The 17,538-nt window shown below is 48.1% G+C and overlaps 4 protein-coding genes across 4 annotated transcripts; all 4 read right to left on the bottom strand.

Moving 5' to 3' along the window:
- Positions 1-221: 221 nt before the first annotated feature.
- Positions 222-1,854, bottom strand: LOC124701328 (expansin-like A1). The gene is made up of 4 exons (XM_047233378.1): positions 1,511-1,854; positions 1,114-1,408; positions 811-943; positions 222-727 (listed from the first exon to the last, which is right to left on the bottom strand). Exons 1-4 carry the CDS (start codon positions 1,641-1,643, stop codon positions 479-481), a joined length of 810 nt encoding a protein of 269 aa, XP_047089334.1. The 5' UTR covers positions 1,644-1,854; the 3' UTR covers positions 222-478.
- A 3,666-nt stretch (positions 1,855-5,520) lies between these two features.
- On the bottom strand, positions 5,521-7,142 carry LOC124701327 (eukaryotic translation initiation factor 3 subunit E-like). Its single transcript, XM_047233377.1, has one exon. It carries the CDS (start codon positions 7,048-7,050, stop codon positions 5,725-5,727), a length of 1,326 nt encoding a protein of 441 aa, XP_047089333.1. The 5' UTR covers positions 7,051-7,142; the 3' UTR covers positions 5,521-5,724.
- A 2,244-nt stretch (positions 7,143-9,386) lies between these two features.
- On the bottom strand, positions 9,387-13,395 carry LOC124694534 (expansin-like A1). Its single transcript, XM_047227509.1, has 4 exons — positions 13,198-13,395; positions 10,442-10,674; positions 10,091-10,223; positions 9,387-9,962 (listed from the first exon to the last, which is right to left on the bottom strand). Exons 1-4 carry the CDS (start codon positions 13,393-13,395, stop codon positions 9,714-9,716), a joined length of 813 nt encoding a protein of 270 aa, XP_047083465.1. The 3' UTR covers positions 9,387-9,713.
- Positions 13,396-14,217: 822 nt separating this feature from the next.
- Positions 14,218-15,893, bottom strand: LOC124701329 (expansin-like A1). Its single transcript, XM_047233379.1, has 4 exons — positions 15,649-15,893; positions 15,245-15,539; positions 14,911-15,043; positions 14,218-14,790 (listed from the first exon to the last, which is right to left on the bottom strand). The coding sequence occupies exons 1-4, from the start codon at positions 15,773-15,775 to the stop codon at positions 14,542-14,544; spliced, it is 804 nt and encodes a 267-aa protein (XP_047089335.1). The 5' UTR covers positions 15,776-15,893; the 3' UTR covers positions 14,218-14,541.
- Positions 15,894-17,538: the final 1,645 nt, after the last annotated feature.

The following is a 17,538-nucleotide window of genomic DNA, read 5'->3' as shown; positions in this document are numbered from 1 at the left end:
CAGTAGTTTATATTTATTTGCTGTTGTTTTTATTTTTCATTTTCATTTATGTTTTTTTTATTACATTTGCGTTGCGTCCGCGCGCTGAGGCGCAGCTGCGACCCAAACGGACACGCGGACGCGGGGCGCTGTCCGGGTGTCCGTTCCGCCACGCAAACGGCCCAAAACGGACGCGCTGGGCCGTCCGTTTGGGTCGCCCGGTTGGAGATGCCCTAAACGGCTGGGATGCTCTAACATAGCTTCATTACCACTAGTCTACTATACTTATCTTACACGTCAGCAGCGGCTTATGTACTCAAGAGTTGGATAAGCGAAAAAGAAACGTCGCCGAGGTGACCAGGACTCTAGGTGTCACCTCCTCAGTTAACTCTATCCTTCGAACCGAAATTGGCAGTGACGAGGAGCTTCATCCTCTTCTTGTTGACTCTCGTCACGTAGCAGCTGTCGTTCACTCCAGCTTGCGTTGCGTCTCGCGGCCTCACCTCCACTCCTGCGTGTCGCATGGGAAGCACCCCTCCTGGGCGATGTCCGTGATCTGGACGCCCGTGTCGTACACCTCGCCGGCGCGCCACCCGCTCGGCAGGACCTCCCGCTCCGCCCACACCCACTTCCCGTCGTACCCGCCGGTCACCACGATCCTCATCTGCAGCGGCCCCGCCGGCGCCAGCTTCGTGCTCCACGACGGGCCATGGTCACGCGTCAAGAACCTCCAGTTCGACGAACCCACCTGCAGCAGGGAAATCATGCGTCAGACATCGACCTGCACGATCGATTTCTAGGTTAAAGATTGCTGTTTTTCTTCTTCTGTACCTGCGCGACGTCGACGGCGACGATGTCGGTCTGGCCGCCCTGGTAGAGGAAGGTCATGGCGAGCTCGCTGGTCGGGCGGCTCCGCTCCTCCACCCGCACCGACAGGTTCCTCCCACTGTACTCGCACGGCACCCTGCACGTGCAAAGCGACGACAAATTTGAGCCTACTAGCATCTTCCAACTTACTACCAGCCCCGAGACAAATCGAGCCCTGTTTGTACTTATGACGCCATGCTCGGCGCCGCTGTTTCTTCCCCCGGCTACTTGACAAAACAGAGAAGCGTTCAATCTCAATAAAGTTACCTCTTGTACTCCACGTCGACGGCGCCGAGCTTGGCGAGCCGCGCGGCCATGCCGGGGCGGGCCATGGCGGCGACCGCCGGGCTGCCGAGCACCAGGTCCGTGCCGTTCCCCTTCGTCCTGGCGCGGTCCGTCACCACCACCCTGGCGCCGGCCGTGCCGCAGAGCTCGCCGTCCTTGCACCGCACCTGGAAGCACGCGCCGCAGCCGACGCCTTTTCGGTACAGGTCCGGGCCGGCCGCGGCGAGCATGCCGCCGCTGAAGGACCCGGCCACCTTGCCATACCCGCAAGAACCGGCTGCAACACGAGAATTCGTCCGAATCAGAATCGCATCTTAACAGAGCATATGCAGTTGGAGTATAATCGATTGATTCCAGCGATGGGCGCGTGCGGACTTACCGGCGAGGGTGAGCGACGATGTGAGGAAGGAGGCTCGGGAGTGGTGAACGCAGCGGTCGCAGGCGGAAGCGAGCGAGCAGAGCAAGAGGAACGGGAGCACAAGGATGGATGAGGAGGAGACAGAGACAGCCATCTTCTTTTTTGCTTCTGATGATGATGAGTTGTAGTGGGGCGGTGCTTGAGCCTTCTTCAAGTTGGGAGAAGCTTATTAGAGTGGAGGAGGAGGAGGAGGATGATCCTTGTGCTTCACGGCCGCTTATGTATCCACCACCGCGATGAGTCATCGCAACTCACACAAGCTGACAGAATTCATAACTGACACGCGCACGCTACAACCTCGGTGCTTCGGTTGCTCGGTGCTCTTGCTAACAGACTTTTGCTAACGGTAAAAGTATGTAAAAAGGGGGGCTTATATGGAGGGTGATGGGACAATCCGAAAAAAAAAAGACAATACGAAAAAAAATTGTAGCACAAGAAATTAGAATTTTTTCTTGGTCAAAATGTAGTCAAATATCTTTATGGGATTTTGCGCAATCAAATGATATGTGTTGTCCCTATAAAGATCAAACTAGAGCAATATCAACAAAACACATGAGAGAACCAACATGTGATTGGGTGGTGGCAATCCTAGTTCACCAGAATTTAAACTCCGGGTTTAACACTTTGGTGTTTTATTAAAGATGAAATATTTTTTAGTAGGAGGCGACGTCAACAGTTAGGCGCATGTGCTGACTTCGCCAATCTCAACCCGTCAAATTAAGTTTTTTCTGACTCGGTCTCTCGAAGATGTTCATAAGGTAAGGATGTGTGTGCGTGCGTTCATACGGGTGGGTGTATATGCGTATATGTGAGCGATATCTGTACTGTGTTTCTAGAAAAAAATAACTAAAACACACGAATTAGAGGACAAGTGACAGGTGGTTTGAAAACTTGCTATTATTTGAGCATTCCAGAGATCACAATTGGTATCAAAGCTGGAACTGTGATTGTCAAGTTCATCGGTACCGAAGATCAACTCGCTGACATTTCCACCAAAGCACTTACACGTGAAGATAAAGATTGTCGAGGTTTACTGACTGAGCTGCATCTGGCTTAGGAGGAGACTATTGGATAATCCAGTGCAGACTATCAGTATAGTTTCAGAGTAGTCTGAATAAGGTTCAACGAGTGTGCTTGGACACGCTGTCACTGTCACTGACAGTAGATAGGTTCAGTTTTCACTTAGACTAGTCACAATGGAAAGTATCATAGACTAGTATCATGCATATGATACTAGTTTATGATACAACACCTACAATGCATAGTATCATGAATTAGTATTATAGTTCCATCATATTTAATGTTTTGTAGAATCTCAATGCAAATATGTGTAAATTTTTTAGTTTTACATGCTATGATACCGTATCTACCTATGATACTACTCTCCCCTCTATTCTCATTAATTGATGTGACACATCAGATTTTTGCTTACATGGCATGTATGATACTACCTATGATACTCTCATTATGGCTAGTCTTAACGTTTACTGCATAGGATACTCGTGGGGATGGACACGATTTAGATAATGCAACTTAGTTTTAGGGAGAATGGACGCCCAAGATAATTTCTATATTACGATTACGCACAAAAAAGAAATCCAAAACAGGGAAGAGAAAAGTCAAGAGGCCTCTAATGACTGGCATAAGAGCATCTCCAGTCGTGTCACCCAAACCGTCCCCCAAACGGCGCCGGATCGAGCGTTTGGGGGACGAGTTTTGTTCATGCCGCGCTTGGGGGATGTCGCTCCCCAATCGCGTCCCTCAAAGGCCGTCCCAATTAGGAATTCAAATAGTTTGCATTCAAAAGAGATCGTTCCGGCCGAAGTCATCGCGATCAGAGTAGCGGCGATCAAAGTACTGGGCGCGCGGTCATATTAAATATCGACGGATGAACTAAAGGAAGGGGTTGGGGTAGGGCGATGCCGACGCTGACGCCGACGGCGCATCCTGAGTCGCCATAGGTCCATTCGATCACGATGAACTCGTCGTGATCTACCCGGTGTGCATGCTACGTCGCCGACGTCGAGGCAGAGGCCGACACAGGTGTAGTAGGCTAGTAGCGGATGCGTCTGCCGGCTCTTGCTCCGGGGTTGGAACCGCTACCGCTGCAGCTACCTTGGATGGGGAGAGGGTGGCGGCGGGAGGAATAGCGTAGCGCCGGCGAGGGGGAGAAATGAATCGTCGGACGGGATAGGTCAAATGTGTTCAGATAGCAGAAATGCGCGTCGGGAGAGAAGCGATGTGGCGGGAGAGGCGTGATTAGGCGGGAGAGGTGGACGAATTTTCTCTGCGTCGGGCCTACGTCACTTCGCCTCGCTTTTTGGTGTGTCCGACGTCTCCGTAGCGTCCCATGTGTAGCGGGGACGGGCTCGGGCACCGAACACCGTATCGAGCCCAGCCGGACAAAAAGCGGCTTTAGGGAACGCGGCTACGAATGTTTTTTTTGTCCGACGCGCCTCAAATCCCTTTTGAGGACGGTTTGGGGACGCAACTGGAGATGCTCTAAGGGAAAGGAAGAAAGACAGATGAGCCAACTTGATATTTTTCGGCATTATCATCACAAAGAATATCTTTCGAATTTTTATTATTTCATATCTTCAAGGCAAATAAACCCAATCCAGTGGCAACAACGGGACACCAAAGGCATGAACCGTCCCTCTATACCTCTCCAAGAGATGCAGAGCTTCTTTTTTTTTTTTTCATCTTTTCATCAAAGAGTTGAACAATGAAGCTGATCCTAGTTTTTAGCAATTCAGTTGTAGGCCGGAAATAAAAGGGAGAACAGAAAGAACATAAATGTTGCTAGATTTAGGCAACACAAACCACCTGTGTCACTTGTCCTCTAATTCATGTGTGTTCTAGTTGATATTGCTCTTGTTTGATCCTTGCAGGGACAACAACAATATGGAATTGACTTGCAACCTTATTTTACTACACGTTTTTAAAATTTGCAAACAAAAATGAAGAGATATTAAACGGTGCGTCATGGATGGGCAACTAGTTGCACAGAATATGTTGTGACGTACTCAGGTGGTTGTTGCTTCTGGTCGAGAGAAGCCTGATGAACTTGTCCTTGCCTGACGACTCTGCTTTTCTACACCACCAGGACCCTGACCCATCACAGGCTAATAACCTCAGCGCACTTACTGGCTTAACTAATCGGGAATTAGCTATAAGCCCACTAGTTGACGGTTAAGATAGCAAGGGTGAAAAGGGTGAAGCCTTTGATACAGGTTGAGCTCATCTCCTTCTCTATCTTACCAGGGAATCTACGCAGTGATCTTTCACAGCTAAATAAAAGGATAAAAATCCCAATACTCCTATAGATAAAAAGGGAATGCAGGTAGCCTAGTAGCAAGGAATGGAATATGTACAGAAGTAGCCAGAGAAGAAAACCAATCGAACATTCAAATCAGAGAAAAGCTTGAGATATGCCGATGGTAAGAACTCAAGCTTAAGAGGAACTAGTGCTTAACTACATGACATGGCCAAATGGCTAGGCCTTGATAAGATAAGGAGGTCGATTTCAACATGATGTGCCCAATCATAAATCCTACCATATGCACCTCTTTGGGATTCTAAAAGTGTTGAAGTGTGTAACCTAACACAAAATTGTTCAGAGAAAAGTGACTACAAAACAGGGAGTTCAGGACAACAGAGAAATGTGAAACATGCGCACTCATAAATCCCTACCATATGCACCTCTATGGGCTTCTAAGTGTTGAAGTGTGTAGCCTAGCACAGAATTGGTAAGATAAAAGTGCCTACAAAACAGGGAGTCCAGGACAACAGAGAATTGTGAAACATGCGCACTCATAAATCCTACCGTATGCACCTCTATGGGCTTCTTTAAGTGTTGAAGTGTGTAACCTAGCATAGAATTGTTAAGAGAAAAGTGAGTACAAAACAGGGAGTCCGAGGCAACAGAGAATTGTGGAACATGCGCATAACAGCAATGACACGACAGCAAGGAAATGTAATAGATATCGATATACAAGGATTAACCTGAGCAACAGAAATCCAAGTACAACACCTTAAAAAAAACGTCAGCATTTGCTGTAGCAAACTGCAAATTACCATCAGCAGATAATTCAAATACTAGCAAAAAAGTCGCTGACAAACAGCACAACTCGCAGAGTTACTCTTGCAGAATCGAAGGTGCAGAACTGAAGGTATCAACGAGCAGCCTCCTGTGCAGGTGGATGACCTAGGTCAAGCAGGCTCTTTGCCAGCATGTAAGTCCTGGCGTTGAGGTTCTTCATGCTCTCGATCATCTGCTCATGGACATTAACACGGTTGGTCGTCATGATGAGAGTGCCCTTGACGGAATCAATCTTGGCATCCAGCTTGGAACTCTTGACCAGGTTCATTATCCAGAGCTCGGCTTCATCGTAGGTCATGTTCATCTTCTCCGCAAGCACGCTGATATCGATGCACTGATGTATCCGGCAATAGTTCTCGAAGATGAGCAGGCGGGCATTCTCGAGGAACTCGTCCCTCAGAGGAACAGTGATGGAGTTTCCCCCTTGGATGCGCTTTCCCAGGAAAGGATCATTCAGTATAACTTGCTCGCACTCGATGAGCTTCTGCTGCGCACCATCAAAGTCATACTTCACATAGAGGCATTCGAGTAGCTCAGTGATGGGATCCTTGTAGCTCTGCTGCTCCTGCTGGATGACCTTGACCAGCTCTTTCAGCATGTTCCTCCTCCTCTTGTTCACAACAACTGCTGCAGCAAGGTACCTCAGGAGATGGGGCGCGTTAGTCTGGATGGCGTTGAGGTACCTGTCCTGGAAGAAGAGGTCGATGATCCCGTTCCTGCCATTCTCGTGGTTGAAGAAGATGAAGAGGCTCCAATGCATCAGCCAAATCCTGCTGTGGAGCTGGTTCACAGGCGAGGCCGAAGAGCTGTTCGCGTCGATGATCTCCTTGAGCCGGTTCAGCTCCTCCAGCGCAACATCCCAGTTCTGCATGAGAATTTCCGCCGCCAGCTTCCCCCAGAGCGCGCTGAGGCTCCGCTCGCTGTCCGTGCAGAGAGCGCGGTACTGGGCGAGGAAGTCGGCGGCCTCCGAGTACATCCCGCACTCGAACTGGAACTTGGCGTACTGGTACAGGGCCTCGATCTGGTCGGGCCCGATCTGGTGGCGCTCCTGGAGGACGTGGAGGTTGTACTGCTTGTCGGCGCGGAGCTCCTGCACGAGCTGCGGGCTGGAGAGGAAGTCGACGATGGGCTTGACGGCGTCCTGCAGGGACCGGAGCCGCTCGACGACCTCGGAGCGGCGCGCGACCATGTCGGCGGGCACGTCGTCGGTGCCGTGGAGCGACTTGTGGATGTCCATGGCGTAGTCGACCATGTTGGTGCCGCTGAGGAGCGAGATCTTGCCCTGCAGGATCTGCGCGTCCGCGTAGACCTTGAGCTCCTGGAGGAACTCGAGGAGCGGGAGCGCCAGGTGGCGGTCCATGTGCGCCACCATGCGCGCCGTCAGGTCGTACTCCGCCATGGCTGCTGTCTCCGCCGGCGAAGGTCGAGAGAAGGCTAGGGTTTCAGGGTTCGACGGGTGGCGGCTCGGGCGAGGAAGAGAGCTAGGGTTTTCAGGGTCCCGGATGGGATAAGGTGCGGAAAATATAGCGGACTCCTTCAGGAAAGTTGGGCCCCGGCCCACCATTGGATTACTAAAAATACCAAAGCTGGCCCGTCAAACTATTGTAATATGGCTAAACACCAGTGTATAGCATTTTTTAAATTATTTGAACATCCTTAGCTGTATTTTTTATCTAAAGAGGTGGGTAAACAACATAAAAAGAACGGTAGCAGCATTTTGGAAACATTTATTTAATTAAAAAAATATGTTTATGCAGTAGATTCCCGAGAAATAATTACCCCACGTTATGCAGCATGAACGCGGCAATTGCCTACAAATTGTCCCACCATCACGCTCGTGTGTGTTCGTAGGAAAAGTCACGAGTTTAAAATGTGTCAGAAAAATATATGTACAACATTAAAATAAATAAATCATCAACATGCATTTTTAAGCACCGGTCTCACCGTAGTCGGCGACGAATTCATCTTGTCGATGGCACATCGACGTTAGATTCATGAACCATCCCCATGATATATCGTCTTCTCTAGGGTCAACTTAGAGGAGAACCTAAAACTGAAGCTCATCTACGCTTCATACATGGCGTACGAGCTTTGTGGCCTCCCCATGTCCAACCATGGAGGAGAATGTGGAGTAGAGCAAGATGGCTAGAGGAGGAGCTAATCTACGAGGATCAATAGGGGATCGTCTGGGAATATCCTCATGCAAAGCATGGGTATTCGGACGACCACGGTAGAATACGCTGATGTCGGGCGCAGGAAAGGAGGTTGAACGGCGCCACTGCAGGGGCTCCCCGGATACAACTCGCACGACTGCCACTAATGCAGGCAATGCCCAATCTGGTGACACCAGCCCATCCCATAGCTTTCTCTATTGGAGTAGGAGGAGAATATCCACGTATTGCGGGTTCAATCACTTCGGGGCTCAGGTGAACTAGCTTCGTCGCTGATTAGTCAAAGACCATGAGAGCAATACCTCGATGGTCGATGATAGAGGTTGGTGATATTTTACAAGTTTTGTATATGTTGTTTTAACAAGTTACAAGTGTCTATCGTGTTTATTGTATACTGCAGGGGTTTCACCAGCGTTGTGAACTTGTTTCTTACATGTTGGATGCGTTGAGCATATAAGTTGGATAAGTTGGGGTTTTTTTGTTACAAATGATGGCACACTTTACCAACGTTTTGTTGGAAACAAATGGAATCATTTTTCTATGCGTTGTTGCTTTTTCCTACATTGCACGTTCACAATGTTACACCATATTTTCTCAACTTCTACACACCATGCGTAAAATGCTGGAAGCGATGTTACATACACAATAATTGTTGGGCTCGAGGTTTTTCCTAGGATATCAAAGAAAAATGTTTCAAACATTTTATATTTAGATTGAGAACATTTCAATAACTTTTAAAATCCATGTTTTCAAACCTTTCAAATCTGGTTTCTTCCAAAGTTTAGGCATTTGAATGGACCAAAGTATGTGTCATATCATCACAAATGTTCCTGATCTTGGCAACCGTATCATCCATTATCCAAAAGCATAGGTGGTGGGAGGCATTTTTTAAATAAAATGTGCTTTCATTATAGTCAAACATTTTAATTGCCACAATACAAGCAACAAGAGTTTATCATCACCTTCTGCATAAATCGAATGCACAGTGGTGCAAGTAAGGAACAATTATAAGCAAATACAAGCACTAGCGCATCCAGTGTGCTGATGGGTTGATTGTGCCCTGTAATGTGATGAAACTGAGCTAGATGGAAGTACAGTAATGGCCTTGAGTGAGCTGAAGCTGGAGGCTAAGGACTCCTTTGATTCATAGCACACGAATAGTATAGGAATAGAAAAATCGTAGGATTGAGATGTCCTGCCTAATTGAATCATATGGAAGATGGAATGTGTTTGATTGTACGAGAAGATTTTTTTCACGAGTCATGACCAAATATTTTTTTCTTACAAAATTTAGGCTACAAGATTACTATAGAATTATTTACTAATGTACATGTCATATGAATCAAACAACATGTATAGAAATTTTCGTATAAGATCTAAATTCTGCATAATTTCTACACAGATTAATCAAAGGAGCCCTAAGGATTGGGCACAACTGACTTGGGCGCGGCACATCAAACCATAGTTTTCGAGCAAAACATTCCGGCGACAGAGCACACGGCAGCATGGAGCCGTTTGACACCAGCGTCACGGCGACTTGCAACGCTAACTTTAGCCGTCGTCAGAGTAGCAGATATTCAGATGTGTTCAAGCAGGCGAAGCTAGATCCTCGCTATAACATCTTTAGACACGGGGATGCTATGCTACTAATTACTTATCCTCACGTCATCAGCTCATGTATATGTACAGAAGAGTCGGGGAAAGATCAAAAGGGAAAAGAAGAGGGAAAAAATTCAGCAGCAGAAGTTGCCGAGGGGTCAGGATTCAGGACCCTACAGTCAGTAAACTAATCTCTGCTAGTGTTGTGGTCGTGCGCTGAAACCCCAGCCAAAACGAGGAGGCAGCTTCTTCTTTGGCTCGTTGCACAAGTTTGTTTACTCGGCTCGCACTTTCACCTCCACTCCTGCGTGTCGCAAGGAAAGCAGCCCTCTTGCGCGATGTCCGTGATCTGTACCCCGGTGTCGTAGACCTCGCCGGCGCGCCACCGGCGAGGCAGCACCTCCTTGTCGGCCCAGACCCACTTCCCGTCGTACCCGCCGGTGACGACGACCCTGAACTGCAGCGGCCCCGGCGGCGCCATGCTCGTGCTCCACGCCGGGCCGTGGTCCCGTGTCATGAACTTCCAGTTCGACGAACCAACCTGCATCATCACAAATTAGTTTCAGAAACAAGTACCGATAGGCGATATACACATGTGGACACTCGTCTGTCAGAACGAGACTCTACGATTGATCGACCTCTGGGTGAAAGATCACTGTTTGTGTTTACCTGCGCGACGTCGACGGCGACGATGTCGGTCTGGCCGCCCTGGTAGAGGAACCTGACGGCAAGCTGGTTGGGCGCGCGGCTGGTGTCCTCCACCCTCACCGCGAGGTTCTTCCCCTCGTGCTCGCACGGCACCCTGCACATGCGCAGCGCCGACGAATTAATTTGAGCCTAGATTTTCCAAGTCCAAGTCCTAGGAGCAGCTACCCCTAAAGACAAACCGTGTCCTGTACTTACGACGGCACGTTCTGCGGCGACTATTTGGATTTTTTTTCGTACAGCTGCCGGCGGTGAACGGGGTAAAAAAAGAAGCGATTGGTGAAAAAAAAGGAGAAGAAGGGATTTTTACTTTACCTCTTGTACTCGACGTCGACGGCGCGGAGCCTGGCGAGCCGCTTGGCCACGCCGGGGCGGGCCATGGCGGCGAACGCCGGGCTGCTCAGCACGAGGTCCGTGCGGTTCGACTTGGTCCTGGCGCGGTCGGTGATGACGACCCTGGCGCCGGCCGCGCTGCAGAGCTTCTTGTCCTTGCACCGTACCTGGAAGCACGCGCCGCATCCGACGCTATGACAGATTTCTGAACATAACTGCATGTCATTTTCTAGTGTATTTAAGAGAACATAATGACACATCAGTTTGGTCTGTACCAAGTATTGTTGTAGAACAAGTACAGTCATACAGGGCTACTAATCCATCGGTATAATGTGCAGAAATATGATACAGGGCCAGATTACATAACGTGTTGTAACTGATTAGGTGAAACATAAGGTACTGCAATGTTACTGCCATTCTGAATCAAACTTAAACTGAACCAGAACCTCTCCATTCACTAAAGCTACTACCCATATCTCATATAGAATATTATATGACCACGTAGCACAACAGTAACTAATAACAGGAACTCAATTATATGATTATGAGTATATAATAGGTATATGTTATGATGCAAAAAAAGCCTTGCTATTTCTGCTAGTTTATGTTTGTGTAAATTTAATTTAATCGTATACACATATAGATGACAAAAGAGAAAGCAATTTGGGATGTGGAAGCTAATGCTATATTTTGCAAACTTTGTGTGATTGAGAAAGAAAAGGGAAATAGGAATCTGAAGTTTCTGAGTCCCGTTGGTTACAAAAACCTTGCTGAGGTTTTTTTTAGAGAAACAAAGAGAGATTATAACAAACAACGATTCTTAAATATTTGTATACATACGTGTCATTTCGATGAAATCCCGACAGGAAGCAATAACATACATTTTATAAATGAAGACATAACATACATTTTACATTAATTACGATCCGTAAAGCTGCCCAAACAGCAAAGTAAACAAACAGATAGATTCTGATTCTCAGATCCAACAGCAGGGTAAACAAATAGACTGCTTCTGATTCTCAGAAATCAAGAATCACAGCTGATTATCAGGAATCAGGATTGACAGCAGAATCTCAGAATCCAAAGCCCAAACAAAGGGGATTTTAGAGGTTCCGATCCCACAATTTTTGGTTCCGGTCCCATATTTTTAGTTCCGTCCGTTTGGTTCCGTCTAATTATCACCGTTAGATCAGGGTGAATGGATGGTTATTAAAAATGCCAACCACCATAAAACTTGTATTATTGGAAATGTCATAGTAACTATTCTTAACAAATCTAAATAATTCAAAAATAATATCACAAATGTGATATTTTACCTCATATAATTTTTGTGGGAGAATTTAAAATTTCTATTATATATAACACCATAAATTTTATAACATCGAGAGCTAACCTGTCAAAGATGATGCCCTCGAATTTGCGAGGGCCACCTTGCTAGTGAATCAAACAACATGTATAGACATTTTCGTATAAGATCTAAATCATGCATAATTTCTACACAGATGAATCAAAGGAGCCCTAACGATTGGGTACAACTGACTTGGGCGCGGCACATCAAACTTTACAAACTTTTTTCACAGAACACCAATATTTGGGGTAATTATATCACAAAACACATAAAACTCTACTAATCCGGCTTGACAAGTAATTAGTTGACTCTAGTTATCTAGAGTGGCACCCAATTATCTGTACTCTCTCTCCTGAGCATGTTTGTGTGACAATATGATAATATTTGTTACACAATAATATTTGCTACACACCTGCTGTTGTCCGAGCCACCTCCTCCTCTTCCCCTCACCTCGCCGCTGCCAGAGAGAGTGGCACCCAATTGTCATATTGTCACACCAACATGCTCAGGAGAGAGAGTACAGATAATTGGGTGTCACTCAAGATAATTACTGCCAACTAATTACTTGTCAAGCCGGACTAGTAGAGATTTATGTGTTTTGTGATACAATTACCCCAAATGTTGGTGTTCTGTGAAAAAAAATTCTAGAGTTGTGGTTTTGCGATAAAATTTCCTCAACTAGCGGTGCTAAGTGATAAAACCTCAACCATAGTTTTGGAGCAAAGCATTCCGGCGACAGAGCACACGGCAGCATGGAGCCGTTTGACAGCAGCGTCACGGCGACTTGCAACGCTAACTTTAGCCGTCGTCAGAGTAGCAGCTATTCAGATGTGTTCAAGCAGGCGAAGCCAGATCCTCGCTATGCGTTGTTGTTTCCTACATTGACACGTTCACAATGTTACAACATATTTTCTCAATTTTTAGACTCCCCGGGTAAAATGCTGCAAGCGGTGTTACATACACAGTAATTGTTGGGCTCGGGGGGTTTTCTAAGATATCAAAGAAAAATGTTTCAAACATTCTATATTCAGATTGAGAACATTTCAGTAACTTTTTTTTTGAAATCGAGGGCAAAAGCTTTGCCTTGTTTATTAATTAAGAAGAAGGTGCCCAGTTTTTAGGAGAAAACCAGGCAAAAACCTACAACCACACGGCCAAGCCCACACAAGCAACACTTACACACACCCTCAACCAAGTCTAACAAGAGACCCGAACAACAAAACCCCACCCACTCAAGCGAACACAAGAGACCACAATGTGACCAGACAAACACTCACTACCCAACACTCCAGCACCGCACAAAGACTGGCCGTGACATTGGGGGGGGGGGGGATCAAACAACTGTGGATCCAGGGTATGCAGTAGCCAACGTGGCAAGAAAGTCACACACCTCTCTGGCAACGATGGCACCGGGCACCGTAGGCAACAACCCTGACATAGCAACTCCATCACCAAAAGGGGCTGCAAGCCTGTCGACTGCAACGTCAACAACATCACTCTTCTCAGAACCAAGAGCCTGACTCAGCGGAGAGGCCACAACCAAGATCTCGTGCAAATCATTCCTCGCTTCCTTGGCACAAGGAGGCATAACCACAACATCACACAAAAAGGTTAGGCATTTCAGTAACTTTTCAAATCCAAGTTTTCAAACCTTCCAAATCTAGTTTCTCCCAAAGGTTAGGCATTTGAATGGACCAAAGTATGTGTCATATCGTCATAAATGTTCCTGATATTGGCAACAATATCATCCATTATCCAAAAGCATAGGTGATGGGAGGCATTTTTTTAAATAAAATGTGCTATTGTTATAGTCAAACATTTTAATTGCCACAATACAAGCAACAATAGTTTATCATCAGCTTCTGCATAAATTGAATGCACAGTGGTGCAAGTAAGGAACAAATATAAGCAAATACAAGCACTAGCATACAGTGTGCTGATGGGTTGATTGTGCCTTGTAATGTGATGCAACTGAGCTATATGGAAGTACAATATTGGCCTTAAGTGAGCTGAAGCTGGAGGTTAAGGGTTCTTTGATTCATAGCATATGAATAGTATAGGAATAGGAAAATCATAGGTTTGGGATGTCCTGCCTAATTGAATTCTATGAAAAGATGGAGTGTGATTGTATCAAAAATGTTTTCACGCATCATGACCTGATGTTTTTTTCTTACAGAATTTAGGCTACAAGATTACTATAGGATTAGTTACTATTGTATATGTCATATGAATCAAACAACATGTATAGATATAAGATCTAAATCCTGCATAGATTAATCAAAGGAGCCCCAAGGATTGGGCACAACTGATTTCGGCCCGGCACATCAAACCATAGTTTTGGAGCAAAACATTTCGTCGACAGAGCACACGGCAGCATGGAGCCGTTTACGCTAACTTTAGCCGTCGTCAGAGTAGAAGATATTCAGATGTGTTCAAGCAGGCGAAGCTAGATCCTCGCTGTAACATCTTTAGACACGGGGATGCTATGCTACTAATTACTTATCCTCGCGTCATCAGCTCATGTATATGTACAGAAGAGTCGGGGAAACATCAAAAGGGAGAAGAACAGGGGAAAATTCAGCAGCAGAAGTTGCCGAGGGGCCCTACGAGTCAGTAAACTAATCTCTGCTAGTGTTGTGGTCGTGCGCTGAAACCCCAGCCAAAACGAGGAGGCAGCTTCTTCTTTGGCCTTCGCTCAGCTCAGCTCTCATGGTTGTTTACTCGGCTCTCACTTTCACCTCCACTCCTGCGTGTCGCAGGGAAAGCAGCCCTCTTGCGCGATGTCCGTGATCTGCACCCCGGTGTCGTAGACCTCGCCGGCGCGCCACCGGCGAGGCAGCACCTCCTTGTCGGCCCAGACCCACTTCCCGTCGTACCCGCCGGTGACGACGATCCTGAACTGCAGCGGCCCCGGCGGCGCCACGCTCGTGCTCCACGCCGGTCCGTGGTCCCGTGTCATGAACTTCCAGTTCGACGAACCAACCTGCATCATCACAAACAAGATTCAGAAACAAGCACCGATCGATACAGTCATCTGCCAGAGAGCGGCTCTTCAGATTGCTCGATTTATGGGTGTAGGAAGATGGGTGCTGCTTGTGTTTACCTGCGCGACGTCGACGGCGACGATGTCGGTCTGTCCGCCCTGGTAGAGGAACCTGACGGCGAGCTGGTTCGGCGCGCGGCTGCTGTCCTCCACCCTCACCGCGAGGTTCTTCCCCTCGTGCTCGCACGGCACCCTGCACATGCGCAGCGCCGACGAATTTGAGCCTAGATTTTGCAAGTCCAAGTCCTAGGAGCAGCTACCCCTAAATACAAATCGTGCCCAGTACTTGGCATGGCACGTTCTGCGGCGACTATTTGCGCGGTAAAATAAAGAAGAAGGCACACACATGGCGCGGTTGGTGAAGAAAGAGGATGAATGGAGGATTTTACTGTACCTCTTGTACTCGACGTCGACGGTCCGGAGCTTGGCGAGCCGCTTGGCCGCGCCGGGGCGCGCCATGGCGGCGAACGCCGGGCTGCTGAGCACGAGGTCCGTGCGGTTCGACTTGGTCCTGGCGCGGTCGGTGATGACCACCCTGGCGCCGGCGGCGTTGCAGAGCTTCTTGTCCTTGCAGCGTACCTGGAAGCACGCGCCGCAGCCGACGCCGCCGCGGTACAGCGCCGGGCCCGCCGCGGCGAGCAGGCCGCCGTTGAGGGACGCGGCCGCCGTGCCGTACCCGCACGAACCGGCTGCAATCAATCAACAGGCGAACAAACCAAGCAGTCAGAATCACACGCACGCTCTGCAGCTCGCGCGCGCAGACTGGTAGGTAGGGAGAGACATGAAACAGAGCAGTACCGGCGAGGGTGAGCGAGGAGGTGTAGTATGCGGCTTTGGAGTGGCGCACGCAGCGGTCGCAGGCGGAGGCGAGCGAGAGGAGCGAGAGCAGGAGGAGAATGGAGGAGGAGAGGACAGAGACGGCCATCTTGGTTATCTTTTCTTCCGCGAGGAGTAGTGGTTGGTTTGCTTGCTTGAAGTTGAGAGGAGCTGAGAGAGGAAGACGATCCTTGTGCCTGACGAGTGCTTATATACACTACAAGAGCACGACCCATATCCTCTGCACTAGAGCTCACGCAAAAACAGAGGCGATTTACAAAAAAAATAACCCAAAAGTGAAAGAAAAACACAGACTAACCCTCCGGCGAAACTATTTCACCAATCTAACCCTTTTGTGTGGCGCCCCTCCCACGGGCGCCACACATGCCCATGTGGCTCCCCTCCTGCCGGCGCCACACACCCAGCCCGACGTGGCGCCATCGACGCCGAGCCGGTGCGCCCATCCGACGTGGCAGCATGTGTGGCGCCCCTCCCAACGGCGCCACACATGCACTTGTAATCCCCCAAAACATACTGTGAGACAATTCCTCTGGGACTTAGCCGTTTTGCGAGGCTCGATGTGTGGCGCCGATGTCAAGGGCGCCACACTAACCTGTGTGGCGCCGATGCCACGGGCGCCACACATCCACTTAAGTGTGGCGCCCGCGCCCGCGCCCAGCCCGACCCTTCTTTCTTCTTTCTCTTCCTCTCTCCTTCTCCTCCCCAACCGCCGCCGCCGCACGCCTCCCCTTCGGCCCCCCACCAAATCAACCAAGGAATCATCAGATCTATCCGGCCAACTCCTTCCTCCTCCATTCCTCAAGGTATTCCCCTTCGATTCCCTCTGATTCATCCAATAATGTTGGTGGATTTGGTAGATTTGGGTATGAACCCTAGATTTGGTAGATTTCTTGGATTTGGATATGTAGAAATTTATGTTGGTGGAACCTACATTGTAGTATATGTGTTTGAACCAAAGATTTGTTGGAGCCCTAGATATGAAATTTTACATGTATGTGTTGAAATCCTATGTATGTATGTGTTGAAATGTGTAATATTTGCCTAGCAAATGCATTCAAATTTGTTACATATGCCTAGCAAATGCCTATTCAAACTTGTTGCACTCAAATGTGTGTATGTATGGGTGATTCGAAAGTTAGATATATTGTCTTATATATGTATGTATGTGGTGAAAGGCAAAATTGGAGCTTAGCAAATGCCTATTCTATTGTCTAACATATGTCTATTATGTGCCTAGGAATGGTATGTCTTACGAAATTCATATGTGTGATGTATTTGGATATGAACTCTCATGTATTTGGATATTTTCATGTATGTGTTGCTCATTTTTGTTAGTGGAATGACTCATAACATGGTTGTGTAAACATGTAGGATGGTGTGGCTTCTGGATGAAGAGTACGACAGGGAGCACCGGGCTGTTCATATGACGGAGAGGGGAACGGATCTTCACCCTTTGAAGATTCGTTACCATGGCACAACGGATATACCTTATGACGAGAGGTACACGGAGTTCATCCGGCCTACCGGTCTTATGCCGTTCATATCCCTTGTAAGCCGTGGGGGCCACACATGAACCCCTCGGCACTCACCGCCCTTGTCGACCGGTGGAGGCCGGAGACTCACACCTTCCACTTGAGGGCCGGCGAGATGGCCCCTACTCTCCAGGATGTTTCCATGATCCTTGCACTACCTATTCAGGGCGAGCCACTGTGTATGAACACAACTTCTGATGGGTGGCGCCAGCAGATGGAGGGGCTTATTGGCAGGGCTCCTCCGCTGCCAACAGAACCAAAGAAGAGAGTTCCCGCCGGCGCGTCTTTCGAATGGATCAGGACTAACTTTGGAGAATGC

The sequence above is a fragment of the Lolium rigidum genome, chromosome 3 (assembly GCF_022539505.1).
Source record: "Lolium rigidum isolate FL_2022 chromosome 3, APGP_CSIRO_Lrig_0.1, whole genome shotgun sequence".
Classification (NCBI taxonomy): Eukaryota; Viridiplantae; Streptophyta; class Magnoliopsida; order Poales; family Poaceae; genus Lolium; species Lolium rigidum.
This window is presented reverse-complemented; position numbering and strand designations above follow the sequence as displayed.